At 44.0% G+C, this 25,006-nt stretch overlaps 2 protein-coding genes and 1 non-coding gene across 11 annotated transcripts in view; all 3 read left to right on the top strand.

Annotated features, from left to right (window-relative positions):
- Positions 1-63: 63 nt before the first annotated feature.
- On the top strand, positions 64-20,185 carry polr1a (RNA polymerase I subunit A). The gene is made up of 37 exons (XM_068325563.1): positions 64-213; positions 596-704; positions 956-1,051; positions 1,339-1,488; positions 2,475-2,585; positions 2,757-2,842; positions 3,197-3,279; positions 3,499-3,579; positions 3,692-3,800; positions 5,326-5,467; positions 5,582-5,743; positions 5,818-5,940; positions 6,064-6,291; positions 7,414-7,521; positions 7,625-7,771; positions 10,361-10,552; positions 10,653-10,802; positions 11,057-11,240; positions 11,343-11,425; positions 11,829-11,987; positions 12,233-12,331; positions 12,431-12,583; positions 12,693-12,775; positions 13,094-13,259; positions 13,588-13,711; positions 14,015-14,115; positions 14,204-14,403; positions 14,883-15,050; positions 15,370-15,505; positions 16,396-16,547; positions 16,663-16,792; positions 16,884-16,988; positions 17,345-17,614; positions 17,787-17,987; positions 19,118-19,235; positions 19,355-19,519; positions 19,802-20,185. The coding sequence occupies exons 1-37, from the start codon at positions 137-139 to the stop codon at positions 19,900-19,902; spliced, it is 5,052 nt and encodes a 1,683-aa protein (XP_068181664.1). The 5' UTR covers positions 64-136; the 3' UTR covers positions 19,903-20,185.
- On the top strand, positions 11,554-11,691 carry LOC137603267 (small nucleolar RNA SNORA5). The gene has a single exon (XR_011037245.1). It is a non-coding gene; the product is annotated as a small nucleolar RNA SNORA5 (small nucleolar RNA).
- Positions 20,186-21,448: 1,263 nt separating the features above from the next.
- LOC137602366 (long-chain-fatty-acid--CoA ligase 1-like) overlaps positions 21,449-25,006 on the top strand; it is a 58,393-nt gene continuing 54,835 nt past the window's right edge. For 5 of the 9 annotated variants that reach the window (XM_068325014.1, XM_068325011.1, XM_068325013.1 and 2 more), the window contains exons 1-3: positions 21,449-21,905; positions 22,452-22,554; positions 23,709-23,811. In XM_068325014.1, coding sequence (XP_068181115.1) covers positions 22,527-22,554; positions 23,709-23,811 — 131 coding nt within the window. In that variant the 5' untranslated portion in view covers positions 21,449-21,905; positions 22,452-22,526. Of the gene's footprint in view, positions 21,906-22,451; positions 22,555-23,692; positions 23,812-25,006 lie in introns of those variants that run through there. The other 4 variants (XM_068325016.1, XM_068325018.1, XM_068325017.1 and 1 more) reach the window with 3 other exon arrangements.

Raw genomic sequence — 25,006 nt, 5'->3', positions numbered from 1 at the left:
GTTCCCCCCTGCTAGTTTGAGTTCGGTCTGACGACCCCCCCAACGCTTGACCCGGAAGTAGCTTGACTTCACATTTTTCACGTGTGCACCATGAGCAGACACCCGTAAACACTGAGAGTTTGTATGATCCTCAAGAATGTTGCTTGGAAAACAAGTCCCATGGCGGCGCTTGGAGGGCATGTCGTTCGGCATTTACTCGGCGGAAGAGTTACGGTGAGAGCATCGTGGTTTGGATTCACTAGTGGCCCACGTCTGAAAACAACAAGCACTCCGTTGTCAGGACTGCACCTTAAGTTTTAGCTCACTCACATAACCACATGTTTTAACTGGAAGTTGTGTTGATATTAATATATATTTTAGTAAGACATGACTACGCTTGCAGCAACCGATAATGTTAAACTCATAGCCTGCTCCTGTTATACCCACAATGTGATATAATATGTTATAATATGGGTTATAACCGTATAGAATGGTAGACATTTGTGAACATCTGATTTTTTGTAGAACCCTGTAGAGATGCCTCTGAGCAGGTGAAATACTGGATACGCTGTTGTGATTAAGTTGTAATAATGCATCTGTCTCATCCCCTGTACAGGAAGCTGAGCGTCAAGGCCATCACCAACCCCATGTTTCTGGATGCTGTTGGGAACGTAGCCCCGAACAGCCTGTATGATCTGGCCCTGGGGCCAGCAGACAATAAAGAAGTAACTACTGTATTCACCGTCTACACACAGTACAGTAAAGATGTATCTGAATTGTGTTATAAATGAGAATAGACTTGACAACAAGTTGGGCTTTTGTTGTTTATGGATGTCTGTGTGCACAGTGAAGGATTTCAGCTCAAGCCAGAATATTTTTAATCCACTTGATTTATACTGTGGGGGCATTGGGATTCAGCATGCCTGTCATGGCAGTATGACTCAACGTGACTTTGTTTTTCACTGTTTTTTTTCAGGTGTGTTCAACTTGCTGTCAGGACTTTAATAACTGTCCCGGACACATGGGACATGTGGAGCTGCCCCTGCCAGTCTACAACCCCCTTTTCTTTGACGTACGCCTGCCCACAAACGCACCACAGGCCAAACATGTAGTCACTCTCATTTACACTGGGTTTGAGTCCAAGATGGAGACACGTGCGGCATAGATAGATAGATAGATAGATAGATAGATAGATAGATAGATAGATAGATTGATTGATTGATTGATTGATTGGTTGGTCTTCATTCAAACATTTCAAAGAAAGTTTACAACACTTTGTAAACTTAAAATCCATCCGCTTCCAGGATCATTTTTCTCCAGTACGTTTTTTCTTATCCTTCTCCTCTTCATTCTCACTAGAAACTCTTCCTCTTGTTACGTGGTTCCTGTCTGGTGTGCCACATGTTAACGTGTCCTCGAGCTGCCATTCACCTGCTGCTAAACCAGCTCAGATTACTGGACCTGGGGGCCATTCAAGAGGTTTACCAAATACAATGCATTCTTAACCAGGTGGGTGTACACGTTCACTTTAAATTACATATACCACTAACGGCACGTTGGCGCAGTGGTGAGCTCTGTCGCCTCACAACACAGCGGGTCCGGGTTCAAGTCACGCTCTCTGCGGAGTTCGCATGCTCTCCCCGTGTCTGCGTGGGTTCTCTCCGGGTTCTCCAGCTTCCTCCCACATCCAAAAGCATGCGCTTCACGTTGATTGGCCTGTCCCAAATTGCCCTTAGGAGTGAGTGTGTGTGTGCGTGTTTATATGTCTTTGTGTGTGGCTCTGCGGTGCACTGGCGTCGTGCCCGGAGTGTCCCCCGCCTCACGCCCTATGCCAGCTGGGCTAGGCTCCAGCTCCCTGTGACCGCCATGGCGGATACAGTGGCAGTACATGAAAATCAATGAATGAACTGTACCAAGAGGCACACATATACATAGAAGCAAATGAAATGGCGATGTGTTCGTAAGTCCGATCATCTGTCCGCCCGTTTATCCACCAAATATCTTTGCAACCTTTGCAAATAGAAAGATGAAACTAAAATCACATTACTTGGGCGGCAAAGGGGATGAAAATGAGATGATGACCTTGACCTTGAGAAAAACGAGGTCAAATTTCAACTTTTGTACACTCAGGAACTGGATAAGATAGAAAGATGAGGGAGAAAGCCAGTGTGAATAAGACCATAGATCAAAGCTAGTGCTTTGATCTGTGAAAGCAGGTCAGAGCACTAGCTTTGATCTTTGACCTATGCAAGTACGTCGGTAAAATTTTGAATTCAGGGATGTTGCGGTCTCTGACTGAATTTGGTTCTTGTTGGGTCTTGTTTCCATTCAAATATAGATTGAAAGTCCCTCTGATGCTCAGATATGGTTTCCAGAGATGGAAGAAGTTCTCTTGTTTGCTTTTAACAGAACCTTAATCTTTCCAAGCCAGTACAATTTACCAGGTCTTTGGAATGTGGCTCTGTGTTCTGAATGAATGTGAATGTGTATTGTAGCACATGGAGGTGAATCCCAGAGCCAGTGGAGATGAGATAGAGGAGCTGCTTAAGGTGTATACAGACACGGTAATCAGGGGGAACGCTGACCGTTCAGAGGACCTCAGACCAGTGAGTATTATAGTGATAAAATGTGGTTAGTAGAATAATAACACATCCAGGCTCATTCAAACAGAAGAATCCGTTTAATGATTTATCATGCAGAAAGTATGCTGTAATGTACTTCATTCAGTACTGATGGGGCATTGAGGCCTATGTGTCTTTGTGTTCTTTTTTTTCCAGATAAAACACCTTGTTGAAAAGAAGAACAGTCTGATCACTGACTTCTGGAAGATCCACATGAAAAGCAGGAAGTGCCCTTACTGCAGGTATGAGGGAACCAGCCTGACTGCATGCTTGTTTCTGATAAGATTCACTTATTCAACAAAATAGTTTTGTCTTTTGTATATATGAGAATTACATGAAAACTTTGATGCTTGACTCAAACGTTTCAGTGTATAAAAAAATACTAACCTCCAGTTGACAACAACTTAAAGACAACTTAAATAACAGATGTCTTTTGTCCAGCTTCATTCCTGATCCTAACCTTTAATTTACATGCATCGTGTGTGTGTGTGTGTGTGTGTGTGTGTGTGTGTGTGTGTGTGTGTGTGTGTGTGTGTGTGTGTGTGTGTGTGTGTGTGTGTGTGTGTGTGTGTGTGTGTGTGTGTGTGTGTGTGTAGGGCTGGCAAGTTTACAGTACGCCGTGAACACAACAGCAAGCTGATTGTCACAATGCCAGCAGGAGCAAAGACTGACACTGATGGTGAGTCCTCTGAGGAGATGTGATGAGGTTGTTGGTGCTGAACTGAGGAGCTGTTAACCTCCTGCCCACTGTCAGCAATGATCATCTCGTTGTTAGTCAAATGTTCGAACAGTGTTCTGTAACTGAGCGCTAACAGTGCACATTCTTGACAATCCCTGCTCATGCATATTAATGTTAAGTTACTAAAGTTAGTCGGTTTTTGTTTTTGTCTACTTCTAGAGGAGCTGATGGCTGCGAAGAGAGTCTACATGACCGCCAGTACAGCGAAAGAGCACAGCGTCCAGCTGTGGGCGAGAGAAGGTTTACCACGGAGCGCAGCCATCACAACCCCTTTCACATTTCACCACAAACACATCGTTTTACGCATATAATAGATCCTGAAAATAATCCTAGTTTCCGTCTTTGCTTCAAGCTTTCTTCTTAAAGCACTTGTTTTCTGGTATGGAGGGCGGGGCAGCGTCAGCGAAGGGTTTCTACCCAGACCTCTTCTTCCTGGAGCTGCTGGTTGTGCCGCCTTGCAGGTAGAGTTTGAGGACACACACCAACGATTTTCTGTGTTGCACAACATTGGTTGTGTGACGCCATAAATGTTACATATAAATGTTACAGTGTTTCTGAGCTGTGAGGGGTTCAATCAGTTCTGTGTATGAACACAAGTGGATCTGCTGATGTTTAGGGTTACGTGACTCCTGCTTTCTACGGCCAAACATCTTTCCAGTTGAATTCCGAATCCAGGATAGTCTTGTCTCCACAGCATGGATACCTTCCCCTATCCTTGGTGGTATTTTGCATTAATATTAATCTGCTGAGAGGATGAATGGGTAAAGGTTGTTGAGGAACACCATATGGTTTCATGACAGACTGATCTGACTTGTGAGTGAAACAAGAAAGGGGAACCTGGAAGATTGAATGAAGTACTAGTATCCTGGAAGGACCGTAGGACGGTGTCATGGTATGAGTCTTTAAGGTAATGGAGACCATTATTGCTTCGGTGTGATGAAGGGATGGGTCTTCCTCCGATCATCAGGTCTTTGTTGGTTAACAGAGGGGAAGGTGTACGCCGATTACTGGATATTTTACATTCCTTTCCTACCAAGCGCCACGTTCAAATCAAATTTGAGATTAAGGAACTAAAGTATAAAATGATTTGCTTGTCAGAGTACATTAGAAAGTAGGACATCTGTTAAACTATGTGATCAAACCATTTTTTTCGTCCAACTTGTGCCGCGGTACTGGGGTGTCAGGATCACACCTTGTAACAACAGGGAGGATCACAAATGATCACAAATACTTAAAATTAGGTGCAGCTAACCCGCCATTCCCTCCACTCCTCTCTGTCAATCTGGGATATTTTGTGGGTCAGATAAAGTGGGAAACGTCAGAGTTGAATTTCTCCCAGTCATTTGTGGGAGTGGAATCATTGAGCTAATGAAAGTTTTAGGTAATACAGTACACTCATTTTAACAAAAGTGATCAGGCCTGAAGAGAGGCAACTAGGATGTGCCCCACCTATCCCAATCATTCTAGAGTCAAGCATTTCCAGAAAGGTATGAGTTGTAATGCAACGAAGGGAAACATTTTATACCCAGAAATAGAAGGGATATGAGCAGGGAAGGTTCTCACAGAACCATTAAGAGGCAAAAGAGCAAATTTGGAATCCTGTGTGAGATCCAAACTCTTCAAATATTGATAATAAATTGGAAATGACTTGAGTTAAATTTTCCATAAAGAGTAAGACATTGTCTAATTAAAGAGTTACTTTAAAACTGGGTTCATGGAGGTAGTCTGATGCATCATTTATGTCAGGTGTTTGATCTAGTGACTGGGAACGGAGCTAAAAACCACTTCCGGTCAGAGCACTGGGGTTAGAGTTCAAAACTAGAGTCAAACGGACAAGCCCTATCAATTCGGGTCGAGACCACACGAAGGACCACTGCAGCCTATCAGATTCCTTCTTCCGGTGGGCAGATTTATGTTGTGTGATAATACAAATAAAACAGCTGGCGTTGGCAGAGGTTGTATCACAGTTACTCCTCTTCCTATCAGGTATCGTCCAATCAATCGCCTTGGTGACCAGATGTTTACAAACGGTCAGACGGTCAACATGCAGGCCGTCATGAAGGACTGTGGAATCATCAGGAAACTCCTGGCTCTCATTGCAGGGGAAAAAATTGCTGATGAAGAAGAGGTCAGGTCAAATTTCTGTGTGTGCCAGAGCTCTCGCACACATCTGTGTGTAATGAAGTGGAATGAGGCTTTAACAGCGTTCTTTTTATCCCATATACGTCAACAATCTTCTCAGGCTGTGGAACAGACAGACCAGACTTTCCTGTTAGGGATCCCCGGAGAGACATTATCAGATAAACTCTACAACATCTGGATCCGACTGCAGACCCACGTCAACGTCGTGTTTGACAGCGACATGGACAAAATGATGACAGAGAAATACCCAGGGATCAGACAGGTATCACAGATCCTGAAACACCCACTTAGTTTTTGTTGGCTTTGTTTTCCTAAAGATCTGCCCTCTCCTGCCAGATCTTGGAGAAGAAGGAGGGGTTGTTCCGTAAGCATATGATGGGAAAACGAGTGGACTATGCTGCGCGATCTGTCATTTGTCCAGACATGTACATAGGAACCCATGAGATCGGAGTACCGATGGTGCGTCTGACTTTCTTAAGGCTTTATCTCCCAGTCTAATTGATGAATAAGGAATGTAAATAACAATAATAATAAAAAAGCTGAGAGTTAGTCCAGAATTCAGTCCCTCCATCTCTTGTGAAGGTGTTTGCCACCAAGCTCACGTACCCACAGCCGGTCACTCCGTGGAACGTGAAGGAGCTTCGTCAGGCCGTCCTCAACGGGCCAAACGTCCACCCCGGTGCGTCCATGGTAATCAACGAGGACGGCAAGAAAACCATCCTATCACCTGTCGACCTCGCCCAGAGAGAAGCTGTTGCCAAGCAACTGCTGACACCCTGTCCCGAGCCACACAAAATTCCAGTGAAGATAGTAAGTCAGACGCTTGGATTGTAAGTTTTTTTTTTTAGTGCTTTCAGGCGATTAAAAAAATAAATCTAATTACAGGATTGTAATTAATCTAATTAATCGCATTTTAATCTCATACCTGCTAAGGCCCCCAAATAAAGAATTTGAATTCTAGGACATTACAAAATTGTAATGCATGACTAATCAATAGAATGCACTGAGAAGAGAAGATTTGAAATCCACATTTTTATTGGTTAAGTGTGCTTTATAAATGAAATTCAAAAGAAAAAAGGCCAAGCACATCAGCAAACCAACTAGGCCAGGTGCATTTCTCAAAAACGCAATACGAATAGTTAAATAAAATTCAGAAATAAAATAAGGCTGAGTTTCAAATAGGCACATAAGCAGACTCTCAATCAAAATGAATACTAAAGCTGACTCAATACAGCAATTCAAAATGAATAGTATAACATGCCTCTAGATAAGGCAACTAAATAGCAAAATGCCAAAAGGCTTTTCCGCAGCTAACGTTACAGGAACTGACAACAGACAAGTCTGTGTCCTTGACATGTTTTGTATTTAAATGATACGATAGGCTGGAGCTGCTTCGGTGATATGAAAATTCTCTTACAAAATTTACAAATAATAATAATAATTGGATTAGATTTATATAGCGCTTTTCTGGACACTCAAAGACACTTTACATCGGATCCATTATTCATTCACTCCTCATTCATACTTGGTGGTGGTAACTACGTGTGTAGCCACAGCTGCCCTGGGGCAGACTGACGGAGGCGTCTACAGCGCAGAATAACTGCGTTTTTGTTTATAGCCCCGTCTTTGTTCTTTTATGAATAAACTTTCCGCCCAAATGTCCGAGTGGGCTTGCCTCGCTCTCCTGTGTCGCGTCCATCTCTGTTGTCAGTCACCCTGCTTGTGACTAGTGGCGCAGGTACTGAAGTGACATAACACTGCAGCCGACGGGTCACCCAATGGGCCAAATTTGCCACTCGAGATTAATTGCGTTAATTTTTATAGCGCGTTAATTTGCAGCGTAATTAATTAACCTAATTATCGCGTTAATGTGACAGCCCTATTTTTTTCTGGATTGTTTCTTTGTGGAGCTGACTTCCGCTGTCCGTCCAGGTGAACCGTCACATAAAGAACGGAGATGTTTTGCTGCTGAACAGGCAGCCGACGCTGCACAGACCCTCCATCCAGGCCCACTGCGCTCGGATCCTACCAGGAGAGAAGGTGCCGTCTGATTGGTTGAGGCTCATTCATCTAACTGTGATGTTTTAGCGCCAAGAACTCTGACAGATGACTGATCACCATCGCCCCCTCTTTGATGCTGCAGGTACTGCGCCTCCACTATGCAAACTGCAAAGCGTACAATGCTGACTTCGATGGAGATGAGATGAACGCACACTTTCCTCAGAGCGAGCTGGCCAGAGCGGAGGCCTACACACTAGTCAGAACCGACCAGCAGTACCTAGTTCCAAAGGTAGGCCATCGCCGCCAGCAGCTGTACGGTCCCGAACAATCAGGCGTTACAAAGTGTGACTGTCAGACGGAGCATATTTAGTTTAGACTGAACCCTAAACTAGAACATTTCTGGACCTTTTGCACTAAAACAGGATTATGATCTGTTTTAAAATGAGAACCTGGTGTATAAGATGACAAGAGTTATCGCTGCCCCAAACAAAAATTACTAAATGTGTTTTCAGCAAATTCAGGAACACCTCAAACACGTGAGGCTGCTGCCTTTTGGTATTTAATGTGTGTGTTGTCTAGAATGAGATTTAAGCGTCCAGAAAAACACCAGTGGAGTTAAAAATCAAGTGACAAGTCCTTGAGCCTGAGAGAAGCAGAGGTTTTCACTGGACAGGAAACCGTAGCGTAAAGGTGACTAAATGTCAGAGGAATATCCTGAATTACAAATGATCAGTTTGTAATTCAGCATCCCAATTAATTGAAATTCACTTCTGAATCTGATCAATAATCTTTGTTTATTCTTACGCTTGTCCAATGACACTTGCATTCATTTTTGAGTGCCCATAAAACAAAGACTATCTTCTTCTTTTCCTTTCGGCTTTGCCCTTCAGTGGTCGCCACAGCGAATCAGTTGCCTCCATCTAACCCTGTCTTTTGCATCCTCTTCTCTCACACCAACTACCTTCATGTCCTCTTTCACTACATCCATAAACCTCTTTGGTCTTCCTCTAGGCCTCCTGCCTCAAAACTCAGCATCCTTCTACCAATATATTCACTATCTCTCCTCTGGACATGTCCAAACCATCTCAGTCTGGCCTCTCTGACTTTATCTCCAACACTTCTGACATGTGCTGTCCTTCTGATGTACTCATTCCTGATCCTATCCATCCTGGTCACTCCCAAAGAGAACCTCAGCATCTTCATCTCTGCTACCTCCAGCTCTGTCTCCTGTCTTTTCCTCAGTGACACTGTCTCTAGACCAAACAACATCGCTGGTCTCACCACAGTTTTGTACACCCTTCCTTTCATTTTAGCTGAAACTCTTCTATCACACATCACACCTGACACTTTCCTCCATCCGTTCCATCCTGCCTGGACACGCTTCTTCACCTCTTTTCCACACTCTCCATTTGTCTGGACAGTTGACCCTAAGTACTTAAAATCCTCCACCTTCTTGATCTCTTCTCCCTGTAACCTCACTCTTCCACTTGGGTCCCTCTCATTCACACACATGTACTCTGTCTTACTGCGGCTAACCTTCATTCCTCTCCTTTCCAGGACAAACCTCCACCTCTCTAGCTTCTCCTCCACCTTTTCCCTGCTCTCACTGCAGATCACAATGTCATCTGCAAACATCATAGTCCATGGAGATTCCTGTCTAACCTCGTCTGTCAGCCTGTCCATCACCATAGCAACAAGGAGGGGCTCAGAGCTGATCCCTGATGCAGTCCCACCTCCACCTTGAACTCCTCTGTCACACCTACAGCACACCTCACCACTGTCTTACAGTCCTCACACATGTCCTGCACTGCTCTAACATACTTCTCTGCCACTCCAGACTTCCTCATACAATACCACAGTTCCTCTCTGGGCACCCTGTCATAAGCTTTCTCCAGATCTACAAAAACACAATGCAGCTCCCTCTGGCCTTCTCTGTACTTCTCTATCAACGCAAATACTGCATCTGTAGTACTCACAAATGCTCACTTCTGCCCTTAATCTAGCTTCCACTACTTTTTCCCATAACTTCATTGTATGGCTCATCAGCTTTATTCCTCTGTAGTTGCCACAACTCTGCACATCTCCCTTGTTCTTAAAAATGGGCACCAGCACACTTCTGCTCCATTCCTCAGGCATCTTCTCACTATCTAAGATCCTGTTGAACAACCCAGGCAGAAACTGTACTGCGACCTCTCCTAGACACTTCCAAAACTCTACAGGTATATCATCAGGACTGAGTGAATTTCCACTCTCCATCCTCTTCAGTGCCCTCCTCACTTCATCCTGACTAATCTTTGCTACATCCTGGTCCACAACAGTCACCTCTTCTAGTCTTTGTTCTCTCTCATTTTCCACGTTCATCAACTCTTCAAAGTACTCTTTCCATCTTCCCATCACACTACTGGCCCCTGTCAATACATATCCATCCCTATCCTTAATCACCCTAACCTGCTGTACATCCTTCCCATCTCTGTCTTTGTGTCTTGCCATCCTGTATAGATCAGTCTCTCCCTCCTTACTGTCAAACCTAGCACACAAGTCATCATAAGCCCCTTGTTTGGCCTTTGCTACCTCTACCTTCACCTTACGCTGCATCTCCCTGTACTCCTGTTTACTCTCCTCAGTCCTCTCAGTGTCCCACTTCTTCTTAGCTAACCTCTCTCTCTGTATACACTCGTGTACTCCTCATTCCACCACCAAGTCTCCTTATCTATTTTCACTCCAGATGACACACCAAGTACTCTCGTACCTGTCTCCCAAATCACTTTAGATGTAGTTGCCCATTTTGAAAAAGAGTCTAACTATATAACTGGATTTTACCAGCCCAACACATCAAATTAAACATGAATGTGAGCACAATGTTTTCATTTCTCTGCAGGACGGTAAACCGTTAGCAGGTCTGATCCAGGACCACATGGTGTCAGGCACCAGGATGACAATACGAGACTGTTTCTTCACCAGAACCCAGTACAATGAGTTGGTGTACAGAGGACTGACGGATAAACAAGGCCGGATCAAGTTGCTGCCGCCGGCCATCGTCAAACCTCAGCGACTGTGGACGGGGAAGCAGGTGGTTCAGCGTTTAGTGCAGAGAGAAAATCAAAAGCTGAACAAACACGTCATGCCTCCTGGCACTCAGCAGTGTGTTCTGAACCCAGTGTTTTTTGTAGGTGGTGTCAACGCTGTTGCTGAATGTGATCCCGCCAAAGGCCGTGCCTCTCAACCTGGCTGGAACGTCAAAGATCCCCAGCAAAGCGTGGATCCAAGTCCCACCGCGAGCTGCTCCGGGTTACAAACCAGACAGCATGTGTGACTCACAGGTATACACACACACACATACACACACACACACATGTCCAGGTCAAATCCTTGTGTCAACACTGATGCAGGGGTTTCGGGGATTTGGGCCTTTGTTCTTCTGTAGTAAATAATAATTTACACGTCACATGCAACGTTGGAATGAAGTTGTCTGGAGCACGGTGAGGAGGTTCGGTGATGTTGTTCCAGTGTAGATCAGGATTTGAGCTTTGACCTGATGTTTTTTAAAGGATCTACTCATCTTCCTCTCCTTCAGGTGGTGATTCGTGGGGGAGAGCTGTTGATGGGGGTTCTAGACAAAGCTCATTACGGCTCGTCAGCATACGGTCTGGTCCACTGCTGCTATGAGCTGTATGGGGGGGACACCAGTGGGAAGGTGCTCACCTGTCTTGCGCGGCTCTTCACTGCCTACCTGCAGCTTTACAGAGGCTTCACTCTGGGTAAAAACCAACATTCATCCTCACCCCACGCCACACAGATGGCATCACGAATGTCAGTCTGTCAGATCTGTGTGGAAGTACTGAAGAGGGTTTTGTGTCCAGGTGTGGAAGACATCCTGGTGAGACCGGCTGCCAACAGACAGAGGAAAAAAATCATTCAAAAGTCCCTTAAGATCGGCACAAAAGTGAGTTCAAAGCTCTGACGTGTTTGTGTTGCACACACTGACGGTGTGGGACGCTCGTGTCTGATCCACCAGCAGAGACTGGCCTTATTCAAACGGAATATATTGTGAGACATTCCACATTTAACGATGGCAACCGTGTCAAATTCAAGGCGTCCTGCTCCGTGGACGTTCCCTGGCCAAAGTGGTTGCCACAGTGAAGGTGCAGCTTATGGGCCCCGCGGGGCTCCAATTCGACCCCTGGGGATAAACGTGTGCTGCACACAGATCTAGTGAAGAATATGAACACAACCAGGGTAGAGGACTAAATAATGGAGTCTCTGAAAATATCAGTTAAAGGAGCTTTCAGTTAAAACAAATGGTCGAAGTGGGTGATGGTGTCATTTCTTTCCTTGCCGTCTTCAAGACTCTCCAGGCAGCCTTCAACCTGCCGCCCAATGTGGGTCAAGCTGACGCTCGGAGCCGCTGGCAGGACGCTCACCTCAACCCTGACCAGAGGGACTTCAGCACCGCCGATCATAAGTTCAAGGAAGTGGCCAACCATGTGAACAATGACATCAATAGGGTAACCGTCATTATACACAGCAGCACATCTGGAGCTTCAGCTGACTCAGCAGATACACAAAGTCAGCCTGGTTTCTCTGAGGAGGCACATTCACCTCTTCTGTTTCATTCTGACATGTTTGAAGGGTTTTCAGGGCTCATGGGTAGTTGTTTTATTTGTTTTCTAAAGTTGTGTTTCGTGTGAGTGCTTGTCTTCCGTCAGCAGTCCTTAGTGATTCGTGATGAAATCTTGTCTCGTGTCGGTAGGTGTGCATGCCGGTCGGACTTCACACCTCATTTCCTGACAACAACCTCCAGCTGATGGTCCAGTCAGGAGCCAAAGGGTCTACTGTAAACACCATGCAGGTACCCCCCCCCCCCCAGCCTCTACTGTATAGATTTTGTAACCGACATTCATGTTCACATTTTTTTATTTAACCTCCTGACGTCTGGGCATGTTTCCAGATTTCATGTCTGCTGGGTCAGATAGAGTTGGAGGGCCGCAGGCCTCCGCTGATGCCTTCTGGAAAATCTTTACCATGCTTCCAGCCATACGACCCTTCCCCTGGTGCCGGGGGCTTCGTTTCAGGAAGGTTCCTGACAGGCATCAGGCCACAGGTACACAAAGAGAGCTCTGATGTCAGCTGCTATGATGTCATCACCTCACAGATGTTTGCGAAGCATCTCGTTCACGATGTGTTCCTCTGTGTATTCTTGTTGTGTTCAGGAGTTTTTTTTCCACTGTATGGCTGGCAGAGAGGGGCTGGTCGATACAGCGGTGAAGACGTCTAGATCCGGATACCTGCAGAGGTGCACTGGGTTTTTACTGAAAGCCGTTGCTCACATCTTGTAGGCCTTGCTTCTCATATCATTGGTTTTACATGTGTTTTCCTGGGAACAAGTTTGTGTCTGGTTGTGTGTGAGGGTAAAATGTTAATAGGTGACACAGACATGACACAGCAGAAGCTTTGTTGTGAACGATGTGTTAAATGATGTCACATGAGTTGAGCCAGCAGGAACCACAATGTCATTCAAACCTGAGACCTAAGGAGGAAAATATTTAGCTATCAATTTCAAAGAAACAACCCATGCCAAGAAGCATCACACTCCATTCCTCTTCCTCTGCAGGTGTGTTATAAAGCATCTGGAGGGTCTAGTGGTGCAGTACGATCTGACGGTGAGGGACAGCGATGGATCCGTGATCCAGTTCCTGTACGGGGAAGACGGCCTTGATATCCCCAAGACACAGTTTCTACAGCCCAGACAGTTCCCCTTCATCGAGGAAAACTATGAGGTGAAAGCATCTCCCGATGCCCTCAGCCTGTCTGTGCTGCTAACGGCATTAAAACAGTCTGTAAGGTTCTGCTGCTAAGATCATCAGCGCCAGATTGACTTTAGAAGCCAATTGAAACCAGAGCGAGAGCGAGTTCACCTGGTGACCGTTTGAAAACACAACTGGTTACTACTGATGAAGGTTTGTCCTCAGCTGCTGAGGATGTGAAGGTGAATCGTAAAATCCCTCAAGACCGCCTGATGATACGTAGCAGAACATTTACTTTCCTAAAACTGCCAAGAAAATGAACCCAAACGGTCAGAAACAGACGTTTTCCCTTTCCTGACAGGTTATCAGAAGATCCCAGGGTCTAAACAAGGTTCTGGTCCAGTTGGACCCTCAGACGGCTGTTCAGCACTTCACAGCCATCCAGCGCTGGAAAGACAAGAGACAGCTGGCGTCTCCACGGAGAGGTAGAAAACCTGTTGACATCACAGTTCCCACAACACTTGAAAAAATAACCGAACACCTAGTGGTTAGTTTTCAAGTGCTCATGGGTAGTCTCTCTGAAGACTAACCGTGAGCACTTGAAAGACTACCCATGCTATATTCCGTCAGCTTCACAACAGGAGCTTCCAAAATGAAGAATCAGTCTTTAAATCTCACTTTAACATCACCCAGAGAGGATTGTTTCTTCAGAAACGTGGAGGAACTAATAGTGTGTGCAGTTTTCTTTATGTCATGTGACGTTTATGTCCTGTGATGTTTGGCTTTAGGAGCGTTCCTGCTGTTTTCCCAGAAAAAGCTGGCCAAACTGAAGCAGACTGAACAAACAGATAAGCCGGATGTAAACGGCAGAAAGGCTGCTGTACTACAGGTAGTTAAACACATTCAGAGACTAAGTGCAGGGGTGGATGACCTCTAACCCCGGCTGACCTGTGTGTAATCGCATGCCTTTCCCTTAGGTTATTGAGCAGTGGCGTGCTATGGACGAATCCAGCAGGTCAAAGTATAGCAGGAGGTCGTCCCGCTGCCCCGAGCCCTCGCTCAGCTTATTCAGGCCAGATGTCTGCTTCGGATCGGTGTCCGAAAACTTTCACAGCATCACGGAAAAATACCTGCAGAGCAGAAAGGGAGGAAAAGAAGATGAGCTGGACGTCCACAGGTAGCGATGATGTCAGCCATTCAGACTAGAACAAGCTCTTAGTTCAAAGAGAAGCAGCAACAACGGCTGCTTCATCACTTCAGATGAGGTGTCAGGTTTAAAGGAAAACAAATTTTGGTTGATGTTGATGGCTTGATGAATCTTGACAATTTTTCAAAAGAGGAAAAGTGAAAAATAATACGGTGACGCATTTTAATCTGAATCTGAAGATAGGATCACGTTGGAGGCATGTCACACAAATATCTGGTGTGTTCTTTCCTCAGTAATGCTGAAATAGATTATTTATTAAGCATCACATGCTTTAGTAAATGTTTAATGCATGTGGTTAAAGACAGCCTGTTACGATAATGGTGACTTCATGTTTGATATTCATCTTTTGTGATATTATATATGTTATATGTTTCTAGTCCTTTCTGTAGTTGTATCTTTCTACCAGTTCAACCAGCGTCATGTTTCTCCGTCTCCCCGCGTGTCCTCAGCCTCCGTCAGCTGCTGCACTACAAGTGGCAGCGTTCGCTGTGTGATCCAGGGGAGGCCGTGGGCCTGCTGGCGGCCCAGTCCATCGGCGAGCCCTCCACCCAGATGACCCTCAACACCTTCCACTTCGCTGGCAGGGGAGAGATGAACGTCACCTTAGGAATACCCCGGTATATCAGTATACAGACGGGGCTGTACCATGTGACCTGTAACTCATACCGCCCTTACTTCAGACTTTAATTGTAAAGCTTTTATTTTACCCAAATGTGTCCAAAGGGCTGACAGGACATTCTAGACCTCTATACTAACTACTGACTGGGTGTCTTATCCCCACGCTGCTTTTAATGACAGAACATGTTTAGGGTTGAGAACAAATAGAAACCACTTTTGGCGTTGTGTTAGGGGCTGCTTGTTATTTATAAGGGGGGATGTGATAATCTACGTCAACTCTCGCAGCTCACTGACCCTAAATTTCTCTGTGTCCCACAGCCTGAGGGAGATCCTGATGGTGGCCAGCTCAAACATTAAAACCCCCATGATGAGTGTTCCAGTACTCAACACCAAGAGAGCCCTGAAGAAAGCCCAGACGCTCCGTAAGAAACTCACCAGAGTCTGTCTGGCTGAGGTGAGGGTTCCATCCTACGTCTGATGATGAGTCATGAATTCATGATCAGAACAGAGATGTGTAATTATACTGTATCAACATTTCGTCTGGATCAGCAGCAACAGCCTGAAAATGTAGCTTCAGTGTTTACATGTTTCCTTACTATTCACTGCATTGAGATGGGATCCATCCTTGGTTGCTTGGCCGGTTATTTCTTCAGTAATCCAGTAAACCCTGCTGGCAGAGGACACGTCACAAAACGCCCTGTATGTTTGAAATCAAATGTTTTTGTTTTTAGTTTATGAACCGGTAGGATGTCAGTTCTGACCTAGTCTTGAACTTTTGTTGTTGATATTGTGATCATATCAAAGCGACCACAACGATGACGAGTTTTCCAGCTTTGGTTTTACTAAATATATTCAAGCTGTGATGGACGGCGAATGCAGAAATAGCTGAGTCATGGTCCCAGCCATATTTTTGAAACTGAATTTGTTTCTAGGTTTAGCTCCTAACTCAGTGTAACAGAATAGTGTCCTGACTGCCTGGCGGTCCAGTTCTAAAGGTGGTCAGAATGGGGGAGTTTGTACCGAAGAGTGTTTATATAAGGATCCAATGGTTCGGTTATAATTATAATCTAGGTGTCGTTCTATTCTAAGTTATTAATAATGTGTGAGAAGTCACATTAAATGGAAAAGAAAATGAAAGAAGCTCAGTGGGACGATTGCACTTTAAACACTTTAAATGGATCATCTTCTTGATTGATCTTTGACAGAGTGATTTTTAATGGCTGTTGAGTTAACTGATGTTTGACTGGATGAAACCTTTCTCACATGGTGTGTGTGTGTGTGTGTGTGTGTGTGTGTGTGTGTGTGTGTGTGTGTGTGTGTGTGTGTGTGTGTGTGTGTGAACAGGTGCTGCAGAAGGTGGATGTCGTGGAGACTTTGCGGATTGGAAAAGAAAGGCTGCGCTCATTCAAAGCCACCTTCCACTTCCTGCCTGCCGAGCGTTACCGTGATGATAAGCTGTTGTCACCACAGCAGATCCTTTACTACATGGAAACAAGGTGTGTGTGCATATGTCTGTGTGTGTATGTGTGTATGTGCAATAATTCAAAAGAAATAACCAGACCTTTCCATTATTTGGCGTCTGTTTTATATCTCAACCCCCTTGTTTGTCAGGTTTTTCTTTCTCCTCCTCGACGCCATCAAGAAGCGCAGCACCAAGCTGGCGTCCATTCTCGTGGAAACAAGGAAGGCCAGCCGCAGAGATAAGGACGATGACGGTGATGGAATGACTGGCACAGCAGGGGTCTGCATCAGTTTAGCTCATCGTTCGTTTAGCTTACCCTGTGCTTGAACATTGAAATCTGATGTGTCCCTTTCCTGTTGCCGTCCCTCAGATCGATGATGGGGGTGAAGAGGAGCAAGAGATCATCGATGATGAGGGGAACGAAGGAGATGCCGACGCTTCAGACAACAAACGAAAAAGCAAACAAGAGGAGGAGGTATAAAAAGGATGAAATACTTCATATTAAATACAAATACAACACAAAGTTGTTCAAATGGGATCAGTACATGGAAGGTTGACATCTAACATGTAACTATGACAACTAACCACATAAGCAAACAACATTTTTTTTAGGCGGCTAACAATTGTGTGCAGTCTAGAGCAAAAATTACTCAATGATGCTATAATAAAAATTAGCCACAAGGAAATATCGTCAGACATATTAAAACCTTTAAATCTGACTGTTCAGTGATTCCACATGCTCATAGCTGGAGTTCTTTGAATACATCGACAGTTTAACAAAAAACGCTCAAAATAAAGCGAGTCTGAAAGGATTAATGGCTGCTTCTGCAGGTGGACTATGAGAGTGATGAGGAGGATGCAGATAATGACGTCGAGGAAAAAGAAATTCAGGGAGAGGAGGCAGAGGAGGAGGAGAGTAACGGATTTGATGCAGAGGAGTCGGAGAAGGAAAGCACAGAAGTGAGAACGCCAAAGAAATTGTCTCGAGCAGCGGCGGAGAGACCGGGGAGTTTGGATCAGATGAGGGTGAACGCTGTCCTTCAGTCCAGCCCGGTGATAGAGGGGTACCGTTACGACGTCAGACAGGAACTCTGGTGTGAGGTGAGATTGTACAAAGCTTTGTCAGAAAGAAAGAGTGTGAGGGTTACTTAGCTAAGCCTCTCTTTTGGTATCTTCATCCACAAATTATGCCGTTCATTAAAAACCAATTAAACAGCCCATAGCTTCTAGACGTCTTCTCATTGGCTCACTGATCCCTTCATTTCCTTCACAGATCAACTTGGTCTTGCCGGTAAGCAAGGTGCACTTTGACTTGACTTCGGTCTTGTCAAGACTGGCTCAGAATGCTGTCATCATGGAGACCAAAGGTCTGACACGCTGCCTGCTGAGCGAAACCACAACGAAGAGCGGCAAGAAAGAGACAGTCCTCAACACAGAAGGCATCAACATGCATGAAATGTTCAGGCACAATGATGTGAGTAAGGGTTGTTGATTCTACAGCAACAGATTGTGGCTTTGGTTTTGAACATGAGGTTGAATTGTCTTTAATAAAAGGGAAGGACCGATTTTGTTGCTTTTTGAACTGCACATAATGATGTGTTCTTTGAGAACTTTAACTTGAACATTTACTGACACGCTGCACATCATTTTGATCCTTTTGTCTTTGGGAGCTTTTTATGTTTGTGTTTTTTCCGTTATCTTTCCGTTTACCTACATGATGTTTGCCACTACAAAATGTTGAGTGAATAAATCATTTCAGCTGCTCGTACTCACAATCTTATCCTCTTGGTCATTGCATGGAGCTCATGACCAAAGGTCTGACTCTGGAAGTACAGAGACTGGACCAAAAGGACAAAAGGCAAATGTGGACTGGTCTGGCCTATGAGGGTATAGATCTGGTCCCGTATTCCACCACCAGGGTCAAAATCACATTTTAGCACCCGGATCTGGGGATCAACTCACTGGACTCTCCTTTCCAGCACCCTGGAATAGATTTCTCAGGGAGGCTGAGCTATGTGATTCTTAAACAGGGGACCCCCCCACCCCTGGGGGTCGTGTCGCTCCAGAGCTGTTTAACAGCTGCAGTGACCTCAGTCCCAGTGAGGTGGACAATGGGTTGCTTCTGTCATGATCTCACCAAACCTTTCACTGGATGTTTTATAACGTTTGATCGCTGCTGATGCCATTTTCAACATGCATGACAGCCATGTTGAAAATTGAACCTGCTGTTGGCTGATTTAAAATGCCACACTTGGCAATCGTCCTCCAAACACGATCACCTTCTGTCAAATATGTTGTAGTTACTCTGCCTTTAAAGATAACAGTGCGTATCAAGACATCAGAAGAACAGATCCATTAATTCTATTTCACTTAGTGAGCATTATATTTACTCAAATCTCATATCAATCAGTGTAGTACATTCTATGTGTAAATGATTTTTCATTTGGATTACAATATTATTTTAACACTAAAAGTGCTTGACCTCAGAATCTTGAAGTTTATTGTCAGGATTCATCATTCAAAAAATATTCTTTTGTATCGGGATATTGAATATCTTGATGTTCAGTGACAATCTCACTGCTGGCATTGCATTTTAATCCCCAGATCCTGGACATCAGCAGGCTGTACAGCAACGAGGTGCACGCCATGGCTAACACCTACGGAATCGAAGTAGCTCTAAAAGTCATAGAGAAAGAGATCAAAGACGTCTTTGCTGTTTATGGTACATACACATACACACACACCCCCGCACACATGCGCACGCACACACACACACAAACACTTGGCACTCATTGAGACTCCACACAGCTTCAGTTGTTGCTCATCTCTGTGTGTCTCTAGGTATCCAGGTGGACCCCAGACACCTGTCACTGGTAGCAGACTACATGTGTTTTGAAGGTACCTACAAGCCACTAAACCGACACACCATCCAGTCCAACCCCTCCCCTCTGCAGCAGATGACCTTCGAGACCAGCTACAAGTTTCTCAAACAGGCTACTATGCTGGGTGAGCATCTCTTCTTCTTTTCCTTTGGGTTTTTCCCTTCAGGGGTCGCCACAGCGAATCAGTTGTCTCCATCTAACCCTGTCTTCTGCATCCTCTTCTCTAACAATTTTTATTTTTTTATCTCCTTGTAATTCAGCTGTGACATACTTTTTCTCCTAACCACTGTATCCATCAAATGGTCGTAGCAAAGCTTCAGGGAGGTTGTTATATTTTCCCCTCAAAGCTGACAGCCACTCCGTCTTGTTTTGTGGTTTTGTTCAAAGCTCTTCCTGTCTTTCTCAGGGTCACATGACCAGCTGGTGTCCCCCTCAGCATGCCTGGTGGTGGGGAAGGTGGTGAAAGGTGGAACAGGACTGTTTGATCTGAAACAGCCTCTGCAGTAGGAGCGATGCTGTATCAGTCATGTGGGCCCAATGGGACACGTCACATGATCACAGCACTGGAGCGGATCCTCTGTCGGAGCTCCATCCCTTTTGAGACCAGGAACAAACAAACATCGTGCCTAAAACATCATACTAGCATAATGTAAACTTCCAGACTGCCTTCAGGATATGATTGATTGAAAAGAAACAGTTGTATGTTTCATAATGATGAATGGTGTCTACTTCAAATAAAATACTCATTAAAAAAAATACTTTTCCAAAAAACAAGCTACGTATTGTTTATTCGAGTAAAATGTGTTGTATCCATCAAGAAATTGTTCTTAGAGACGTTTCCAACCAGCTGACCAGAATGAGACAATGAAACCCTGCGAGTCGACTGTAAACAGTGTCTATAGTGTCACTGGTTATTTGCAGGATGTGGGGCTTAGCTGGTAAGAACCAAAGGTTCTTGGTTCATGTCCCACTTCCTCCTGTGGGCATGCTGATGTGTTTTGAGAAAACCTCTACCTGCGTACCATGATGCCCTGTTCCTCAAGGACGTTTGGTTTTTCACATATGGATTTGTCACAACAAAGCTTCTGATCAGGCAGAATAAAAGGCTGGAACCGAAAACGTGGCTGTGTCTCGGTTTAGTTGATGTCATGTCATATGGTGAGACATTATCGGTTAATGTCGTGTCACACGGTCAGACATTACAGTATTTTCCGCATTATAAGGCACACTGGACTATAAAGGCACACCTTCAATGAATGGCCTATTTTAAAACGGTTTTCACATATAAGGCGCACTGGATTATAAAGTGCACTGTTTGTTTTTGGGGAAAAAAGGCTTTTACATGCGCCTTATTATTATTATTTCATTTTAATTTAATTTTATACTGTTATATATATATTATTTATTTATTTTTTATACTGTTTTATATTTTAATTCAATTTTATACTGTTTAGATTTTATTTTATACTGTTTATATTTTAATACTGTAATATTTTTAAATTTTATACTGTTTATATTTTAGTTATAGTTTAGTATATAAGTCCTGTTAGTGCTGCATGTGTCTGTCTGTTAGTGTAATGTATGTCTTGTGGTATGTCCTGTGATGTCAGTGTTTCTTTTTCTCCTGGTGTTTATCCAGTATTATTTGTTATGTAATGCCTGAGCAGTGGTTATATACAATTTCCTCCGGGATTAATAAAGTACCTACCTACCTACCTACCTACCTACCTACCTACCTACCTACCTACCTATCTATCTATCTATCTTATAGTGCGGTAAATATAGTAGTTAATGTTAATATCAGTTAATGTGTCATATGGTCACACATTAGTTTATCACATCTATTATTGAAAGATTGCCCCTGGAATAACGGATTTAGGGAACAATGACGTCACTGACCCGAGGTGTAACTGAACACACATTTCAGAGTGCAAAAAAATTTCTGTCCAATGAAAAAAATGTTTTTTTGTCAGAACTCCTCCGTTTCTGTCTGCTTCCGTCCCCTCAGCCTCCAGCCGTGTCTCCTGAGCCGCTCCCGGACAGACCGTCCCGCTCCAGGCTCTTATTACGAAGGAGCGGAAATGCGGCGCGAACCTCTGTTGCTGCTCAGCGGGTCACTTCGGGGGCGCGGGAGGCGGCGGGGGGCTGCGTGAACGACGGACTGCGGGGTCTGAGTGCTCTCTTTGTACAGTACTAGAGATGTTCGTCATGGCCGGACCGAGGAGCCTATGGAGACGCAAGTAACCCCGCCAGACACAGGAGACAGAACGCGGCTGTCGACGTGACGACCCTCCCGGTCCGTGATGTTTTCAGCTAACGGTTGTCAGCAGACTAGCTTCAGCTGACCCCGCAGCTGCGTTCAGTGAAGCCGCTGGAAGAAGTGGAACTGGCGGAACCGAACCGAGAAGCGAGGCGGTACTTTTCTGATATTCACGGGCCATTCGACCTAAAGCCAAACCTAACGGACCTCTGTTTGTTCAGCCGAAGCGGAACCGGAGTACCGCGGTTTGGTAAGCAGGTGCCGAACAGCTCGCTGATGGGGCTGCCCGTTATGAAGCGGGTCGTGTTACAGACGAGGGGGTGTTAGAATCGAACACCCCCCAGAATCAGAGAGACGCTGTTAGTCGTTATGATTGTCTCAAGAAGAGGAACAGGCTGCTTGCGTGTAAATACATCTACGTATAATAATGACAAGAACAATATAATAACATAATAATAACAATAATAGTTATAACAATCAATCATAATATTAATAATAACAATCACAACAAAAGTAATAATCATAATTATCGTAATAAAAATAATGTTCTTTCATTCATTTTCTACTGCTTGTTCCGCTTATTGCGGCGTAACAAAAGTAACAATACAATAACAATAAGCATAATGATCATAATTATAACAATATGACATCTTAAATGACCTAACATCATGAACCGACTCATTATATACATAACCCGTCCGTGTTTTTACACTTTATAAATGAATACACATGTACTTTGGGTTAAATTTGTACAGTATTAAATATTCATGTTTTTCTTATGCCACTGTTCCTACAGGTTTGTCAATGATGGATTTAAATATTTTCTGCCGTTGCGGGTCACTGGGAGAAGTGTGCATGGCAGCAGCTGAGAATGAAGGATAAAAACATCGTTCACACAGGTCAGACTTCTGCATCATCTCATCGAAGTACCTCCTCGTTTTCATTATGTTTGACATTTCGCAGTCTGACTGTTCAGTTGTTCTATTGCCAATGTAATGCTCTCTCCACATACATAAATGTGCCCTCATCTATATCAGCATTCAGCAGCCTTGGTTGCAATGGGTGACCCCTGTCCTCCAGATAAAAGCCGTCAAAGTCTCCTATGATGTATAGTGGATATATTAGATCAAAGGAAGGGGACTAGTCAGTTATTACAACCCTTTACACTACTGACTTCATTACAGTCTGTTGCCCAGGTAAGACCATAAATCAGAAGCCGTCCGAGAACACTTTGCCTTCACATTCAAAATGTAGTCTGCTAACTAAGAACTAAGAAATTAAATGGTGTAAGTGGTTGTGAAAGAAGAAACCCCGGATTTATAGACTAAAACCTCCTCCTGACTAGTCTAGCTCCAGAGATAGATAGATAGATAGATAGATAGATAGATAGATAGATAGATAGATAGATAGATAGATAGATAGATAGATAGATAGATAGATAGATAGATAGATAGATAGATAGATAGATAGATAGATAGATAGATAGATAGATAGATAGATAGATAGATAGATAGATAGATAGATAGATAGATAGATAGATAGATAGATAGATAGATAGATAGATAGATAGATAGATAGATAGATAGATACTTTATTAATCCCGGAGGAAATTGTCTGTTACTGTGGTAAGAAACCCAGAGGTTCAGTTACCCCCCTTTGTGAAACCAGAAATCCTGGTTTTCCCTCATTTCTGGGTTTACATACCCAGGGTTTAACTAATCCTGCTTCGTGAAACGTACCCTTGGTACTGGCCCCAAAGAGGGGATCTGACCACATGCTCACACTGCACTAATGTGGTCTTGTCCTCTTTGTTTACACCAGTAATCAATGCATTACAGTAATTATACAATTTCCTCCGGGATTAATAAAGTATCTATCTATCTATCTATCTATCTATCTATCTATCTATCTATCTATCTATCTATCTATCTATCTATCTATCTATCTATCTATCTATTATGTCAGCTTGAATAAAATGCATGAATCTGTTTTTCAGCATTGCTTTCATTTCTAATCAATCATTGTTGTTACTAATAGTATCTGTTTGGTCCAGGACTCAGAGCAAGAGAGCTTCACTTGTCAGTGAAACCACGTTGGTTCCCAGACTCCAGTGTGAAGAACAACATGAGCGTTCAGAAACGCCGTGGAGCAAAGAGGTGACGTTCACATTACACCTATCCATGTGAAACTCCAGCTGACCTAAAGCTCCTGAAGGAGAACAGCGGCATGAATTCAAGTCACAGCCAGTTTAGAGCCATTGCTTCATCAGCACAGAGGCCATTTATATCTAGTTATGCAAAAGTATTTTATAAAGGTCATTTCCACAAGATCACTCAATCAAACGTTATCTTTCAAGTCTGTCCCACACAATGACCGGTGTTCAGTACTCAAAAGCACGACAGTGAAGCAGGCGGGTCAAGTCTCAAAACAGGTTTAATTGGACAGGCAGGGTTCTGGTACCAGGGAATCAATCCAAATAGACGAATCAGACAGACGGCAAGTAAACAGGCAGAGTCCAATCATCAGGCGTGTCATACACTAAAGGCAATCCAATAAACCAGGCACACAAATCCGAGGACGGGTAGACAGCAGGCAGGGTCTGGGGAAACAGGCAGAGTCAAACACACAATCAGAATAGGCAGGAGATAAACACTGGAAGGTAGGGACGAACACTAACAATCGGGCAAAGAACAGAAGGCTGAGCTGGCATTTGAAAGGTGGAGGCAGATTGGGGAGTGGCTGCAGCCTGCAGGTGTGTGTAGAGAAAGCAGGTGACTGGAATGAGCTGGCTGCAAATGAGGCAGGATCTGGAATGACACAATAAGTTATTGAATATGAAAACAAAACAGAAACTATTAGACAGGAGGTTTGACAGATCAGTGATCCATAAAATGTATTTCTAACCAGTTCTCCTTTGTTTTTGGATGAAGTTCTCAAGACGACGATTCAAACAGTGTTTTTCTCTTAATGCTTGATTCTCATTGTTACCCTCAGGATGACTGTTTCCGTGTCACTTTGCCTTGTGAAATAAATTAGAATTGTTTCTGTGATGGTTTAGTAAGAAGTGAGACCACTTTTCTCCATATGACAACAACAAACAATGGTAAGAGAACATCAAAAGATGACTGCAAGTGAATGAGTGATATGAATGATAAGGATTGTGATTTGTGGTGTACTGAGGAGAACGCTGCTGCAGAGGCTTCCCGAAATTTGCACTGCAGTAGAAATGCTTGGTAACAGTTGCTCCTTCTTGCTTGGTCTTTGCAAGCTACAAAAATCTTTTCTGGCAGTTTGAGCTTCCTACTAAAATGATTCTATGTAATTACGTGATGAGGACAGACATTTTCCCCG

Source organism: Antennarius striatus, chromosome 10 (genome assembly GCF_040054535.1).
Source record: "Antennarius striatus isolate MH-2024 chromosome 10, ASM4005453v1, whole genome shotgun sequence".
NCBI classification, from domain to species: Eukaryota; Metazoa; Chordata; class Actinopteri; order Lophiiformes; family Antennariidae; genus Antennarius; species Antennarius striatus.
Note: the sequence above shows the minus strand (reverse complement) of the source record. Positions and strands in the feature narration are given on the sequence as shown.

Excerpts from the sequence above, each read along its gene's own strand:
- polr1a (XM_068325563.1), top strand. The coding sequence starts at position 137 with ATGTTGCTTGGAAAACAAGTCCCATGGCGGCGCTTGGAGGGCATGTCG. Across the intron at positions 11,426-11,828 it reads CCCTTAAGATCGGCACAAAA|ACTCTCCAGGCAGCCTTCAA; the intron begins GTGAGTTCAAAG and ends GCCGTCTTCAAG. Across the intron at positions 16,548-16,662 it reads CTTTACTACATGGAAACAAG|GTTTTTCTTTCTCCTCCTCG; the intron begins GTGTGTGTGCAT and ends CTTGTTTGTCAG.